Here is a 16593-nt window from a genome sequence, read left to right as displayed (position 1 = left end):
CTGGCCAGTGACCCATAGCATGGGGTGTGGATCATGGGACGGACGAAGGGACTTCAAAAATGCCTGGAAAAATGACGTGAAAAGATAAATTTTTGTTGCAAAATTCTTTTTGAAATCCATGTGTCATTTTTTCAAAATATGCATTTTCTGTGAATTCTTTGAAGGCCCCTCATATTTACAACATTTTGTGACCATCTGAGTTTGGGAAATTATGGGTTATACCAAGTAAAAACATATTTTTTGTGGCAGTGCTTTTAGCATGTTAATATTTACCATGACTCTTAGAAGGAAGATTTTATTTAAAAAACAAAAACAGGGATTGGCATTGTGGGGTAGCAGATAAAACCACTGCCTGCAGTGCCAGCCTCCCATATGGACACCAGTTTGTGTCATAGCTGCTCTACTTCCAATCTGGCTCCCTGCTCATGTGCCTGGGAAAAGAAGTGGAGGGTGGCCCAAGTGTTTGGGCACCTGCCACCCGCATGGGAGACCCAGATGAAGCTCCTGGCTCCTGGCTTCAACCTGGCCCAGCCCTGGCCTTTGTAGCTATATGGGGAGTAAACCAGTGGATGAAAAATATCTCCCTCTCTGTCTCTCCCTCTCTCTCTGTAACTGTGACTTTCAAATAAAATAAAAAAAAAAGGCTAGCATGTGCTGAGTGCTTACTCTTTGGTGGATCTCTGATAACTCTTGATATGCGGTTTGGAATTTATTTGAATTTAAAACGTGCAGCAGTCCCCTGAGAGAGCTACATCACTCCCAGTTTAGCACTCAGGGAGGCCCAGGCCCACGGTCATAGCCCATGTGCAGGGGGCGCAAAGTTCTGTGCTCAAGCAGGCTGAGGCCAGACCCCATATTCTAAACCAGTCAGCACTTCAGAGGTCAGCCGTGAGCATGCCTTATGGTAGTGGGCACTGCCCCTCGGGTTAGCATTCACAAGAGCACAGTAGGTGGCAAATGGCTGACTTAAACTTGGAAAGTGAGTAGGGGCTGCCGGGTGCTCCAGGGGGACGTGGTTCCTCTTGCACCCCAGCTACCCTTGTCTCTGTCGCGTTCCGTGGGCAGGAGAAGCAGGCTTGGAGCGGGTGGAGTCTAGGATCCAGACCGCTGCCTCTCAGACTTGCCTGCACGTTGGCTTTCTCCCAAGGAGCTGCAAACGTGACTGACACCAGAGATTCCAGTTCCGTCCAGTTGGGGCCCAGGCTCTGGTGGTTGTAAGTGCTCTCTGGTACTTCTGATAAAGCCAGGGTTGGAACCTCCAGACACGTTCCTTTCGGATTCAATTATCACGGCTCACAGCAAAGCAAGGGAAGGCAGGCTGTTATTGTGAGTTACACAACGGCCTAACAGGGTTCAGGCTTTCTGTTAGTTGCCTTTTTCATGAATGAGTGCGTGTTCTTTCTCATCAGCCACGACTGGCCTTGTTGTAGATCCTCTCTCTGATCTGTGCTGACTATGCACTGTCAGCCTGGCATTGACCGGCCCCGGCCACAGGTTCAGCCTGGTTACCGAGGGGCCTGCTGACAAAGGCGCTGTCGGAAGGAGGAACGGCTACCACTTCGCCCAGGCCACAGCATCCGTGCTGTTGCTAGGGGAGCTGGAGCAAGAAGTGCATTCTGGGTGATAATGTTTGCTAACTGCACACATTTCTTATTGGGCGTTTGCTATCAATAATTGGCTCCGGAGAGTGTGGCTTCATTTTTAGTTGATTCAGGTGAAACTAGATAACAGAATTATCACTTGGTTTCACATTTGGGAGATATAAGCTGTTGTTTTTTTCTGTCTGCAAAAAATCCCTCTTTAAAAGGTGTATGGGAAAATATTTACCCTTGTCCCTAAAAGACAATGACTGTTTTAACCCCAAGCTATAGTGGCCTTTTTTTTTTTTTCTTAAACATATTTGTCTTTTCAAAGGCTGCTCAAGGTGGAATTCGAGGATTTCAAGACTACTGCTGTTGGTCCCAGTGAAGACGGAAGAGCCTCAGGTTGATCAAGGGTTTGTAATGGGAATGTTTCTGTTGGTTTCTTACAGTACAACAAACACCTCTTCGTGCACATTGGGCATGCCAACCATTCTTACAGTGACCCGTTGCTCGAATCAGTGGACATTCGTCAGATATATGACAAATTTCCTGAAAAGAAAGGTGGCTTAAAGGAACTCTTTGGAAAGGGCCCTCAAAATGCCTTCTTCCTCGTAAAATTCTGGGTGAGTAAGACATGGCTGTGATTTCCGTCATTTTTCTCTGAACGGCAGCAGCTCATTCGTGAGCGCTGTGTGGGAGCCTGCTGGCTGCCAGCCCCGTGCTTCCACGCGCTGTGTTCAGGCGGATGGAGCATCCCTGCCAGAGGGCGAGGGGGCTGGCGGTCTATCTGGGCTTCGGGGCTGGCTCACATAGACTCACATGGAGAACATGGGGCGCTCTCCCCTCTTCCCGCTCTGTTCCACAGGGCCTGGAGCAGGGGTGCAGATGAAGTTGGATGCCATACAGTTTTGTAAGCCTCATCCGCTGCATACCCCGTTGCGTGCTTGGACGAGGGCTCCGGCAAATCCTCCAGGGCAGGGCTCTCAGAGGAGCTTCCCTGTTCTTTCCCACAGGTCCAGCTCGGCCAGGCGCTGCCGATGGCTCCAAACAGGCTGCAGTAGAACCTGTGTGTCAGGGAGGGAGTTAGGGGGCCAGCAGGGACCAGACAGCCCGCTAGCCCTGAGGATTTACAATTCCTCAATTTTTAAGAAGCAAAAAAGAGAATTGTTTTGAATGTGCAAGCCCCTGACGTGACCTGGTTGCAGGGCGTGAGCCTCCTGGGTTCTGCCAGGCCCCCGCTGCCCCACCTGGCCATCCGTTGCCCTGCCTTAGCTATGGCTCCACGCACGGTTTTCCGCTTAGGCCCCTCTGCAGGTCTGGCTCCTCCTCTTCCTGTGACACAGTGGCTCCCGTGCTGTGGCGCCTTCCTCAGTTAAGCAGAACATTGATTTTTCTTTTACTCCCATTGCATTTTGCAGTTAATCAGCGTCCATGCTGTGCCATAATTATTTGGATGTGTGTCCCGCTCCCCTCTGGACTTTGTCCCCAGGGGATCTTATTCATTTGGTAGCTTCCATTTATTGAGTGCCTGCTGTGTGCCGGGAGCTGCCCTGAATGTCTTTCATCCGTTTCTGCTGGTCCTTGCAGTTTTCAGTGGCAAGTGCCTCCCATCCAACTAGGAGAACAGACTCAGATCAGAAAGCCCAGGCGAGGCTGCCTGTGGGTTGGGGACCTGGGGCTGGAGATCAGATCCATTCTGATTTGAATGCCTCCGCTCCATTTCCTGGCTGCTCAGTGCCCTGAGGACCTGGTCACAGGGTCGGCAACCTAGGCCCCACTGGATCTCTAACACCAAGAGAGTGCCCTCCACAAAAAAAGGCCAGCAACTGTGGGTACAAATGGATGAGTTAAAGAAAAATTCATGCTTTAAATTCTCTAGGGGGGGATTTGCACAGTAAATTTAGTTTAATTTCTTTTACCCTGCTATGGTAGCTCGATTTTATTTTCTCTGCCTTCTTTTTGAAATTTGGATAGTGGAAGTAGCCTTCTACTTGAGTCAATGTTTGTGGGGTCAGTACTGCATCTGCGCCTAGCCCTAGAAAGCAGCCCACAGTCGCTTTCCTGTTCTGAGTTGGTGGTTTGAATGGTGGTTGGGGGTTTGCTTACTCTATGAAAACACCACAGTTTTCAAAATGTGCCTGGGGATTCCTCAGAATCCTTTAAATAAAGATTCATTTATTTATTTAAAAGGCATAGTTACAGAGATGGAGGCAGAGAGAGAGGGTCTTCCATCTGCTGGTTTACTCCCAAATGGCTGCAACAGCTGGAGCTGGGCTGATCTAAATTCGGGAGCAAGGAGCTTCTTCCTGGTCTCCCACATGGGTGCAGGGGTCCAAGGACTTGGGCCATCTTCTACTGCTGTCCCAGGCCATAGCAGAGAGCCGGATTGGAAGTGGAGCAGCCAGGACTCAAATGGGAACCCATATGGGATGCCAGCACTGCAGTCGGTGGCTTTACCCCCTATGCCACAGCACCAGCTCCATCAGGATTCTTGTAATGTGCTGACAAAGTCAAAGCTATTTTCATTAGAATCCTGATAGGGTTTCCCGTTGTGCTCTGTTGACACTTACACTGATGGCACAAAGGCTAGGCGGTAGAACTGCTGACACCTAAGGAGTCAAGGCTCTGCTGCTGATACACAGGCAGTTAAAAATATGGAAAGAACCTGTCAACCCAACAGCATCCTTTAGGAATTCTGTCACTTCTTGAACCTAGAGCACACTGAATATGCTCCCAGTGAGCCTGTCACATTGAGGGAAACACCTGGTGGTATTAGGTGCTGGCGATAAAACCCGACCTTACAAATGAACAGGCAGATTTTGGGAAATCTGCATCCATCTCAGTGAACTTACCACTTGCCAGTGCTTAAAATCTTTTCTGATATGTTCCACGGTGATACTAGCAGAGAGGGTTTGCTCTGTGCTTCACAGACCTGTGGGTCTTCCTGCATCAGAGTGTGAAAAATGTACTGTGTGGCCTCCGAATCTACGCTGCAGTTACCTTGGAGAAACGAGTCCCAGTTGTCCAGTGCCCAGAGAAAGTGACCACAGCCTGCTGAAGGGCTCATGGCAGAATGCAAGCAGCACTGCCCATCTCACGTTTTTTAAAAAAATAGATATAGTAATGTTGAATTTTTACCAGAGATGTATATTAACATGAGCTGCTTATTTTAAAAGTGAAATACCAAATATTTTTAAATGGTTTCGGCTTAAATTTCCAATACATGAAATTAAGGTAGATATAACCTTTAGTGAATAAAAGCTGTTGAGATCCTCAGACCTTTTAAAGCATTTATAGGGGTTCTGAAATCAAAGCATTTGAGAATTGCTGTCATAAAGGAGATAAAAAGCGGTCGTTTGTCTAACTTAATTAAAAATTAATTAAAAATTATTGGATATGATGAAAAGAAATAATTTTCAGTACTTTTCAATTAAATAGTAGTGGCTTTAATGATAATAAGATTTCTTATAATTAGCATTTGTTTGAATATAAAATGATATAGAAAGTACTTAGAAAGTTTTTTTGGTTTTTGTCTCCAAAATCACCCCTGTTTTACTCAGCAGATGATTTTAATAAATGCTTTCAGTGGTGGGACCCGTAGGCATAAATCCCTGAATAATGAGGTCTAGATTGTAAATGTTTAGAATGTGGTGGCTAGCGTGAGATTCACAAAGCTAGAAACAATTACTGAGATCAGATACTTGTTTATCAAATTAAGATTTGCAGAATTAAAATTGGGCACTTTATATGATTATGTAGAAAACATTAGTCCAGTATAATTATTGGGAGTACTTAACCTTTATAAAGAAATTCAGTCATAACTATGTTAAAAGAGGGAAGGCAATTTAAATTAGGTTTGCAATTTGAAATCTCGTTGGTTTCATTTAATGACTGTAGGAGCCGGCATTGTGGCTTATCAGGTTAAGCTGCTGCCTGCGATGCCAACATCCCATATGGATGCCGGTTCCAGTCCCAGCTGTTCCACTTCCAACCCAGCTTCCTAACATACCTGCAAAAGCAGTGGAAGATGGCCCAAGTCCTATCAGGAGGTGCCTCCAGAGGGTATTTTTTAAGATTTATTTTATTTATTTGAAAGGCAGAGTGACAGAGAGAAGGGGAGAGACAGAGAGAAAGATCTTCCACCTGCAGGTTCACATCAAATGGCCTCAATAACCAAGGTTGTGTCAGGCCGAAGTCAATTGCCCAGAACTCCATTTGAGTTTCTCACATGGATAGCAGGGACCCAAGTACTTGGGCCCTCATTCCCCAGAACAGGGAGCTGGATTAGAAACAGAGCATCCAGGACTCGAACCAGCCCTCTGATGTGGGATGCCCCTGCCGGCTCTCTAGGTAGATTTAATACTCCTGTTGAAGTACCTTTTCTATTGGCGGTCTGCTCAGCACTTGTTTTTGTGTGACTTGGTAAATTACAACAGTGACCCTATACCTAGTGCTTCTTCCCTTTTCTCCACACTTCAGTTTTCACAGTCAGGCTGTCTCATAATTTACTGGATTAGGATGTCTGCCACTTCCAGCCTGGCCTTGGAGGTTGCTGTGGAAGAAGTACTGAGCGCTACCCATAGTACCTGCAATTGTACCCCACCTGCAGGCCCCTCGGCTTTGTCAGTTTGTGGGGTTGGCCACAAGCCAAGTAGCAGTCGCCCCACTGGTTTCCAGGTGAATGGCTCTGACCGGTGGTCCAGGCCCCAGTGTGGAGATGAGCGGCAGGGCCCAGGATGCCAGTGCAGGTGCTTCCCCCACATCATCCTTTTACAGTCTCTTATACCCAAAAGCCCTTGAAAAAGACTATGTGTCTGGTGAGCTGTTTTTAAAAAGAACCTTATCGAGGGATGCATTCTATCATGTGCATCAAAATGGTTGCAACTGGACGACATCATGTTGAGTGAAATAAGTTGGACACAGAAAGACAAATACTGCATGTTTCCATTATCTGTGGGAATTAAAATTTTAAAAGATCAAAAAACAAGAGAGAAATGCCTGTGTATATCTGTTTTCCTGCCAACATAGTATTTGACCAAACTTGGTTTTTAATCTTTGTCAAATTGTAAGAATGATATACTACTCTAATTTTAATGAGCTGTGACTATTTTAAAATTTACAGTATATAAGTGAAATAGACATCTTTTCATTTGATTAGTTTATAGGACTTGCCTATACTCCTCCTGAACTATGTCTTTTCACTTCTTGTTTTGAACTCTTAAATGTGTATTTCTTTTTTTTCATTATTTGAAAGGCAGAGATAGACACTGAAAGAGATCTGAGAGACAACTACTTTTTTTTAAAATTTATTTGACAGGTAGAGTTATAGACTGAGAGAGAGACAGAGAAAGGTCTTCCTTCTGTTGGTTCACCCCCCAAATGGCCACTACAGCTGGCGCTGCGCAGATCTGAAGTCAGGAGCTTCCTCCTGGTCTCCCATGAGGGTGCAGGGGCCCAAGCACCTGGGCCATCCTCCACTGCCCTCCCGGGCCACAGCAGAGAGCTGGACTGGAAGAGGAGCAACCGGGACTAGAACTGGTGCACATATGGGATGCTGGCGCTGCAGGCGGAGGCTTAACCAAGTGAGCCACGGCGCCAGCCCCTGTTGAACTCTTTATTAAATGTAATGAGACACTCATCCACCCGATCTCATTTTCATGTAGCTTTCATCAATGTCTGAGACTACGCCTTCATCATTCCAAGATTCCTCTGAAGAGGTACTGGTCGCAATGCTGAAGAGCAGCCCATTGAAAGCACAGTTTCTTTAGACCGGGCTTTCCCATCTGACCCTCCCAAGCACTGTTAGACACATGGAACTCTGAGGCTGTAAGGCACTGGTGCCATCTGCGCTTGTTAACTGCTTACATCCCAACTGTATTGGCTAAAGGAAAGGTCACTGGGTAGAAATGAACTCTGCTGCAAGCCACTGAAGCCCACGCACCTTCCAGCTCTGGGACTTCTCTGGCCTCACCCAAGACCACTGCCTCCTTTATCTTAAATTCACTGTGCCGTCACTGGCACCTGCACAGCTCAATCCATTCATTCTGACAAGCAATTCCATTCCTAGGCAGCTACCCAAGAAAAATGACACTGTATGTCCATGCAGGGGCCTGTGGCCATTCTCTCTTCTCAGGGTTTGCACAGCCCCTGCTCACTGTTTCATAAGGGGAAAAAGGAAGGTTGTTTTACAGCTGAGGAGTATTCAGTTGTAATTATACATAAGCTGTATTTTCTCTATCCATTCATCTGGTGGTGGACACCTTGGTTGATTCCTTTGCTAGTGTGAACAGTGCTGCTGTAAACTTGGTGGAGCAGGTATCTCTTTGTTACAATGTGTTCATGTTGTTCTGGTATCATAACTTACTTTCTTAACCTGCTTTTTTTTGAAGGAAGAGAAAGCAAGGTTACTTTGCTAGTAACAGTTGTGAAATGATCTTCTAAAACAGAAAGGGGAGCAAGTGATCTGGAAAGAGGGCCATCTTTAGAAGATGCTTTCACTGTGTTAAAAGTGAAATCATGTTTGTTTCACAGAATGACAGGCACTGTAAGTAAAAGAGCTGAGCTGTATTTAAGGAGAAACTGAGTGTACATGTGAAGCGGCAGAGTGGCCCCCCGTCCTTACCCCTTTTGGGGTTTCACTCAGCCTCTTCGCAGTTGGGTAGGACATGATGTGGATTGGAATTGTAGATTTGAGTCTGTCATCTGGAACCTGCTGCCTGTCTATTTATGGGAGATGGTGTTAGCAATATGGAATCATTTGTTCCCCTTGTTTTCTACTGCTATCAGTAAGAAAGGACCTTTCAGCTGGAAAAGTTTTCCATTTCTCCCACTTCTGTCTCTTCTCAAAATGTGTTAAGTTCTGAAGTTTACAGTGCAAGTGATGGCCTGATAGAAGTAGAAGAATGATTAGCAAGAAATCACACCATGTTCAGTGTGCCTGGGGGGCCAATACACGTTTCAGTTTACTCAAGTAAACTGTGGTTTTATATGGTTACCTTCATCTCATGAAAAATCATTGCTTGATAGGCAGGCCCTGCTGTTTCGTGCACAGGAATAAGGAGGTCAGTACAGTTGCACAGCCTTCCATTTTGCATGGAATTTCATAAGAAAAATATCTGGAGCTGGTTACTCCCCTCCTGGCTGCTGCCTAGGATTGCTCTCTTCCTGTTTCCCCAGCTCTGTGTAGCCTTCCCAAAGGCAGCAGGATTCCGTCGGTAGCCTTGATATATCCAGCAGTGCAACGTATGGAATGGCATCTCGAGTTTGTAGTTTTTAGTTTGTTGGCTGGAAAGTTCTTTGCTTTGAGTCAGTAAACAGTGGGAGGGAAACTGCTATACTCATTCACACAGCTAGCTCCAGTTAACACCTGACAGCTTATTGAAGGGTCATTCCCAAAGAACTTGCAGGAGGAGGGAAATGAGACCTCAGGACACACACCTGCTTCGTGTAGCCATCTCATCCCTCAAATCTCTCGCCAGACACTCCCGGACCTCAACTCTGCTCCTGGAGAAATGGGAGACAGACAGGAGTCAGGGCCCTGGCTGGCAGACACACAGCAGGTGGATGGCAGCACGGGGCAGTAGGACTTGTGGTGGAGGTGTGTGCAAATGCTGCCTAGAGGCAGGGGGCAGCTTAGAACCCTTTTTGCTTGAGGATATTCTGCAAAACCTATTCACAGCATTTGAACAGAATCTTTTTTTCATGTTTATTTTTTTATTTTTTTTTTATTTTTATTTTTTTGACAGGCAGAGTGGACAGTGAGAGAGAGAGAGACAGAGTGAAAGGTCTTCCATTGCCGTTGGTTCACCCTCCAATGGCCGCCGCGGCTGGCGTGTTGCGGCCGGCGCACTGCGCTGATCCGATGGCAGGAGCCAGGAGCCAGGTGCTTCTCCTGGTCTCCCATGGGGTGCAGGGGCCCAAGTACTTGGGCCATCCTCCACTGCACTCCCTGGCCACAGCAGAGAGCTGGCCTGGAAGAGGGGCAACCGGGACAGAATCCGGCGCCCCGACCGGGACTAGAACCCGGTGTGCCGGCGCCGCTAGGCAGAGGATTAGCCTAGTGAGCCGCGGCGCCGGCCTTTCATGTTTATTTATTCATTTTTACTTATTTGTAAGACAGAACAACAGAGATGGAGATCTCCCACCCACCAAATACCTGCAACAACCATGGCTGAACCAGGCTGAATCCAGGAGCCAAAAACTCCGTCTGGGTCTCACAAGGGTGGCAGGGGCCCAAGTACGTGAGCCACTGTCTGCCACTTCCCAGGCACTCCTGTACGGGATGTGTGCACCTCAAGCCATGTGCCACAACACTCGCCATTTAAGCTGTATCTTGAAAGAATTTGGTCAGCAGAAGGGGAGTGGGGAGGAGTTTTCAGGGGATAAAGATACCTGAGCAGAGAACTGGGAGATGGCTGGGGTCCCCATGGCCACCAGGGCTTACAGAACTCAGAGCATGGTGTGAGATGAGGGCAGACACATTGGTCATAGGTGTGCTGGCTCTCAAAGACCACACTTGAGTCCCTGGTAAGCATAAACCATGGTTGGAATGAACTCAGATTCCACAGGACGTGACAGTCTGGAAGATGGGCCCCAAACCTCACTCTGCTTTCCCCTGATTCCTTAACCCCTGCCATCTACCCTTCAACTCTAAGCCTTCAGGGCATCCAGGCAGAACCTCTTAAGTTGGGAGTTGTCTGGACCTCGTGGGAGAACGCATACGTGGACTGCCGTGGCTAAAATGTGTTCAGTCCCGGGTCTTTGACTGAGTGGTTTCTTTTCTTTTTTTTTTTTTTTTGGAGACTGAGTGGTTTCTAACAAAGCTCCTGCCTGGGCCTCATGAGCCACTGTCCTTCGAGAGCCGGTACAGGGAAGGCAGCCGTGTGGCACCCACTCCTCCAGCCCTTGCTCTGTGGGTGGAAGTGCTGTTTGCTTCGCTCAGTGCCTCCTGTGAGGAGGACAGAACTACAGTGGTACTGTCAGGGTGGCTGCTTACTTCCAGACCCAACTTTGCAAGGCATAGGTGGGCTGTCACACACAGGGATCTTCCTTGGCTGTGTGGGACATCCACTTTCTCTGGGCCAGGTGGAGATCCAAGGTGCATCCTGCTTACCACTCATCCCATTCCCATTCTTAGTTTATTCTTTACATGTAGAAAGTAATACACATTTGGTATAAATAGTTCAAGCAGTTGGAAAGAATACAGAGGAAGAAGTGAGAGCGCACTCTGGTGCACTTACCCATCAGCCAGATCAGAAGACTTGGCACTGCAGATCTTCTGGACTTCACTCCTCTCTGGACTTTGTATGGATCAATGAGCATTGCACATGCACAGATACACTGTTTTTACTCAGAAGGCTCTTGCTCTGTACTTCAGATAGTCCATTGAGAAAATGGAATTAGAGGTTAAGTTTACTTAGATCCAAAACATTTTGAAATGCATGCATAGTTTTTCAGTAGTGCTCATTTTCTATGAACTTTTGAAGACCCCTTCCTGTACTGAAAAAGTATTGGTTATTAGCCTTAAATGCAAATTTAACTGGGTAGCCTGAGCTTATCTGCATATAATTGTTACCTAACTGCATGTAAGTGGTTGGTTTGGGGTAGTTGTTCAGTGAAAGACTTCTGGTGCACAGAAGATGCCAAACCGCAAGAAGACGCCAAACTGCGAGACCACCTTGGCAGGGTGGTCTCTGGCCAGTGTCACACACCTGATGAACAGGAAACCCTCTGGGGCAGCTCAGCTGGGAAGAAGTGGCCTGTGCAGCTGCTTTGTGGCTCGGGCTGTGACCTTAACTCTTTCATCCCAGCCCATCCCAGTGGCAGTACCTGAATTTGTGTGGGTGATATTAATTGAATTTTTCTTTCTAATGAATGCTGGTATTTGTAGGAATTTGCAATGCAAACAGCCAGCCTTTCAAGCAGTGCTTATTGTAATTAGAGCAAGCTTTTAAGATTCTTTGAAGTACTCAATGTTTATGAAATTCAAATAGGGGTGCCAATCTGCACAATAAGGGGGCCTTTGGTGGTGTTTTTAAAAATTGTCTATTTTGTAGATGTAAATATATGCCATAATTAGTGGGAAGTAACTTGAAGAGCTGGCGGCTGGGGTTTTTGCTATTATTCTTATTTAAAACAGCTGTGGCTGCAGAGGTACAGCTGCTGTCCCGTTGTGCCGTGGCGGAGGCACAATGGCCCCAAGTGAAGACGCTTCAAGACCGGCATTCCCAAGTGCTGCTCCTTCAGTCTGCTCTGCTGGGCAGTGTCACAGGCTCCTCAAGGTCCTCTCAGCATCCGCGACCCCCGGACTCTGAGCTCCAGTCGGCGCTGGCTTCAGGGGTCTGGGCCAGGACGCAGATGCATGCAAATGAGACGCACACACAGGGCTTGGGAACATCCAGTCTTCTCCAGACCCCCCAGGTCGGTTCTGCCTCTTGGGGCCCTTCTGCCTGAGGGCTCCCTGCCCAGTGCAGAGCAATTGTCCTTTGGCGCCTGCGGGAGCAGCTGCAAGGCCCGTGAGGCATGCCCTGCCTGGGCGAGCCTTACCATGTGGCAGGCCTGGACAGCCGCCCACAGCAGGGCCCAGCTCCCGGTGCCGCCTGCCAAGGAGCCAGATGCTGCCATTGGAAAAAATTGCTTCACAATTTGAAATCTTGGTCCTTTGATCATTGCTCAGAGAGGACGGAGAGGAGAGGTTCAAAGTGGTGGTTTGAAAACGCCAGCGTCTCCTCACATCCATCAGGCCCATTATACTGTCTCTTGTCAGGGACAGCCCTCTTGATGTGCTTGTTTTTGCAACCAAGTAATTCCCACCAGCCCTACCAGCTCTCTGAGTGGGAGGGAGAGATGCTAGGAAGGGAGTGGCCTCAGCCTGCTCCTGACCCCTGACCCATGCCCCTGCCCTGCCCCTACCTTAGGGGTTGTCCACTCCTGCTTTTTCCCCAGTGGCACTTGGGACAGAGGAGCTGTCACCAGCCAGACAGTGGCAGTGGCCACTGCTGTTGCTGCTGCTGCTGGGGTGGCCTTCCTCTTCTGGCCCTTCTGCCCCCTGCAGACAGGTTTCCAGGGGCCTGAGGTGTTGTAGATTTTGCAGGGACCATTGCTGTCTCTCTCCCCTGGCCCACTTCTCCCTTCAGCGGGGTCTGGAGCCTGCACACCTGGGCAAGGCCTCATTTTTCTTTCTAATGAAATGGGAACCGTGATTCTTCAAGGACTGCTGCATTTTTCACATTTACCCCAAAGTGGCAAAGCATGAGATTCACAACAGTGGGGCATGTCCAGGAGCACGGGCTTCCTGAATGAGAGGGAGGAGTGGAAGCCCGTCTGCATGTCGCCTGCCCTTCCAAGGTTCGGCTGTGGGGTCCGAGTTCTGAGTGTAAGTAGGAGAAGCCTGGTTCAGGGAAGAGCTTGCAAGTATTTTATAATGGATTTTTCTGTTTCTTTGCTTTCTGTCACAGCCTGTGACCTTACCTTGTCTTTCAGTACCTGCCCACAGCTATACCTTTAAATGGCAGATACACATTTGTTAATGATTGCCTGTTTTATTTCCAGACAGAAATCTGTAACATCTCTAGTCAACTCTTGGGGAAAAGAGGGTGAATGTGTACTTGTTTGAACCATCGTCCCCAGCATGTAAGGTTTGCCCTAACCTCATGGGTCAGCAGTCCCACTTTTTCTGTTTGAGAAGAACTGATGACATTGCACCTGCGCCACACACCTGGTATAGGTGGATCAGAGCTGAGATCAGCTGACAGGCTTTCTCCTGTGTATCGGTGACAGGCCAAGGCTGTAGTGAGCCTGGAGGCTCTGTCTTTTGTCCTGTCCTGGTCGGTATTTCACAAGAACAAGCTGACAAGGGCGACTGTGGAAGCGTCACCCGCTGCCATCTTGTAGCACATGACGGTGGACGGATAAATTTCATGTACGTAGCCTCCTCACATCAGCACGGTGGCCTTTGGAAACAGGTCGTCTTCTCTGTGGTTAAAGAGGAGAAACACAAGACCCAGGGAAGTGGCTCCGAGTCCCTTGCTGCTGTTGCCCGTGCTGTCAGTCAGAGGTCTGAGATGAGGTGATGACAGGTAAGAGGCAGTGTGCACAGGTGCCCACACACGACCGAGGCAGGTCTGGAACCAGGGCAGCGCTTAGTATAAGTAAACGTAGAGCTTGAATCCGGAAAGCGAACAGAAGCTGGGGAGCCTTGTGGGAGAGAAGGGAGAAGAGCGGGATGAAGGGGGAATGAATAGGGAGTGGGGGGAGGAGGAGGGCGCTGACTGCAGCTGAACAGCTGTGGTAGGCAGCGTCTGGGCTCCCAAAGATGCATGCAAGGTCTCTGTGAATGTGCACCACACAGCAAAGGGGCATTAAAGTTACCGATCCACAGGTAGAATGAGTATGTTGGGTTATGTATGTGACAGAGCCCAGTGTAGTCACAAGGTTCCTACACGTGGAAGAGGAAGGCCAGAGAGCACTCAATGGTGTTGCTGGCCATGGAAATGGAGGAAGGGGCTTAAGACAGAGAGTGTGGGTGCTGCCCAGATCCCTCTCCAGAGCCTACACGAGGGAATGGAGCCCTGGCCACACCTTGCTCTTAGCCTGGTGAGAACAGGGTTGGATTGCTGCCTATAGAAATGGAAGATAATAAATTTGTGTGATTTTAAGCTGTAAATGAGTGGGCACATGGCCTAGTCTAGGTTAAGATGTGGGTTACAATGCCTGTATCCCATACCCCAGTACCTAGGTTGGATTCACAGCTTTGCTCCCAATTCCAGCATCCTGGTAGTGCAGACGCTGGGAGGCAGCTGTGGTGGCTTGAGAAGTAAGATTCCTGCTACCTGTTACCCTGGAGGCTTCAGCCTGGCCCAGCCCTGCCTCTCCACACATTTGGACAGTGAACCAGCAGATGGAGCTGCTATGTATCTGTATCTTTGTGTCTCCAATAAAAAAGTAAAAAAGTTACAGCAGCAATAGAAGACCAATAAACAGGAGAAAGAGCTCTCTAACATTAGACTACCCAGCAGGATTTTCTGAAAATACTTCGCATTTGGCAGGGCAGGGTGGTGTGCCATGGAAAGGACAGACGTCTGGGCAGGCAGGACAAAGAGCCGGCCTACTGAACTCAGCCTATACTCAGGGCAGACGAAACTTTGTGGAGGGGCCTGTCTCCCTGGACTCACCACCCGTCTTCCCTAGGCAGCATTTTCAGTCTTTTCTTTGTTTTAACACATCAGAACCTGGCCTTTGACCATCCCTTTTTTGGTGTTTAGCTTGTGCCCAGAGGATAGGCTAGGGTTTGAATTTGGAATTTACTAGGAAGATACATTCGCTAGGTCTTAGCCATTTCTTTGATTTTTATATTTATGTGCTTTTAGAAAATATATTCTTTGGTCAAATAAAAGCAGAGTGGGCTGACGACGTGGATTGAACCTGATAGCAGCATAGTTTTCTCCCTGTATCATCTTGGCTTCAGAAGTGCATCCTAGGCCGGCGCCGCGGCTCACTAGGCTAATCCTCCACCTTGTGGCACCGGCACACCGGGTTCTAGTCCCGGTCGGGGCGCCGGATTCTGTCCCGGTTGCCCCTCTTCCAGGCCAGCTCCCTGCTGTAGCCCGGGAGTGCAGTGGAGGATGGCCCAAGTGCTTGGGCCCTGCACCCCATGGGAGACCAGGAGAAGCACCTGGCTCCTGGCTTCGGATCAGCGCGATGCGCCGGCCGCAGCGCGCCAGCCATGGTGGCCATTGGAGGATGAACCAACGGCAAAGGAAGACCTTTCTCTGTCTCTCTCTCTCACTGTCCACTCTGCCTGTCAAAAAAAAAGAAGTGCATCCTGGGTCTTCAGCGGAGTGGACAGTGTGCAGGGGCGGTAAGGAACTCAGCCAGAATCTCAGCTTCCTTACAGAGGCCGCCTCCTTTGTCACTTAAGGACACTTTCTTCTTTGATACTACCTTTGCTCTATGGCAGGCAGTTTGGTGAGCGAATTTCTTTCTGGAAGATCTGTAATACCATCAAGCTGACAGATTATCTCCCACATCAATGCCTCCTGGGACATTCCTAAAGGGCAGCTGTGTGGTGGTTGGATAGCTCCGTTGTTCTTTTCCCATATTCAGGCAGGATTGCAAAGCAGGTGTAATAGCAGATTGCTTGTTTACAGTTAGTTGGGAAGGACTTTTAAAAACCTAACCTAGGGACTGGCACTGTGGTGTAGAAGGTAAAGCCGCCGCCTTCAGTGCCAGTGGGCGCCAGTTCGGGTCCTGGCTGCTCCACTTCTGATCCAGCTCTCTGCTGTGGCCTGGGAAAGCAGTGGAAGATGGCCCAAGTCCTTGGGACCCTGCACCCATGTGGGAGACCCCGAGAAGCTCCTGGCTTCGGATTGGCACAGCTCTGGCCATTGTGGTCAATTGGGGAATGAACCAGTGGATGGAAGACCTCTCCCTCTCTCTCTGCTTCTCTTTCTCTCTCTGTGTAACTCTGACATTCAAATAAATAAATAAATCTTAAAAAAAAAAAAATACCTAACCTAGGGGCCAGTGCTGTGACATATTAGGTTAAGCTGCCACCTCAGTGCCAACATCCCATATGGGCACTGGTTCAAGTTCTGGCTGTTCCACTTCTGATCCAGCTCTCTGCCATGGCCTGGGAAAGCAGTGGAAGATGGACCAAGTCCTTGGGCCCCTGCACCCGCATGGTAGACCCAGAAGAGGCTCCTGGCTCCTGGCTCCTGACTTCGGATCAGCCCAGCTCTGGCCATTGCGGCCATTTGGGGAGTGAACCAGTGGATGGAAGACCTCTCTCTCTCTCTCTCTCTCTCTCTCTCTGCCTCTGCCTCTGCCTCTCTGTAACTCTGCCTTTCAAATAAATTTAAAAATTAATTAATTAAAAAAAACCCTAACCTATTAAATTTACCCTGAATTAAATCAAAGTTTACCCAAACTGTTAAAGTGTATCCAAGAAAGTTCATCAGTGATAGAATGGATGTGCCAGGGCATTTTTGATTCAGTGCAGTACTCTGGCATG

General features: G+C 48.4%; 1 protein-coding gene across 20 annotated transcripts in view; it reads left to right on the top strand.

The window, feature by feature from the left end:
* Nucleotides 1–16593, top strand: part of TEAD1 (TEA domain transcription factor 1) — a 281048-nt gene that overhangs the window by 242308 nt on the left and 22147 nt on the right. For all 20 annotated transcript variants that reach the window (XM_070073221.1, XM_051851597.2, XM_017345459.3 and 17 more), the window contains one exon: nt 2033–2206. In XM_070073221.1, coding sequence (XP_069929322.1) covers nt 2033–2206 — 174 coding nt within the window. The remainder of the gene's footprint in view (nt 1–2032; nt 2207–16593) is intronic.

The sequence above is a fragment of the Oryctolagus cuniculus genome, chromosome 1 (assembly GCF_964237555.1).
Source record: "Oryctolagus cuniculus chromosome 1, mOryCun1.1, whole genome shotgun sequence".
NCBI classification, from domain to species: domain Eukaryota; kingdom Metazoa; phylum Chordata; class Mammalia; order Lagomorpha; family Leporidae; genus Oryctolagus; species Oryctolagus cuniculus.
Note: the sequence above shows the minus strand (reverse complement) of the source record. Positions and strands in the feature narration are given on the sequence as shown.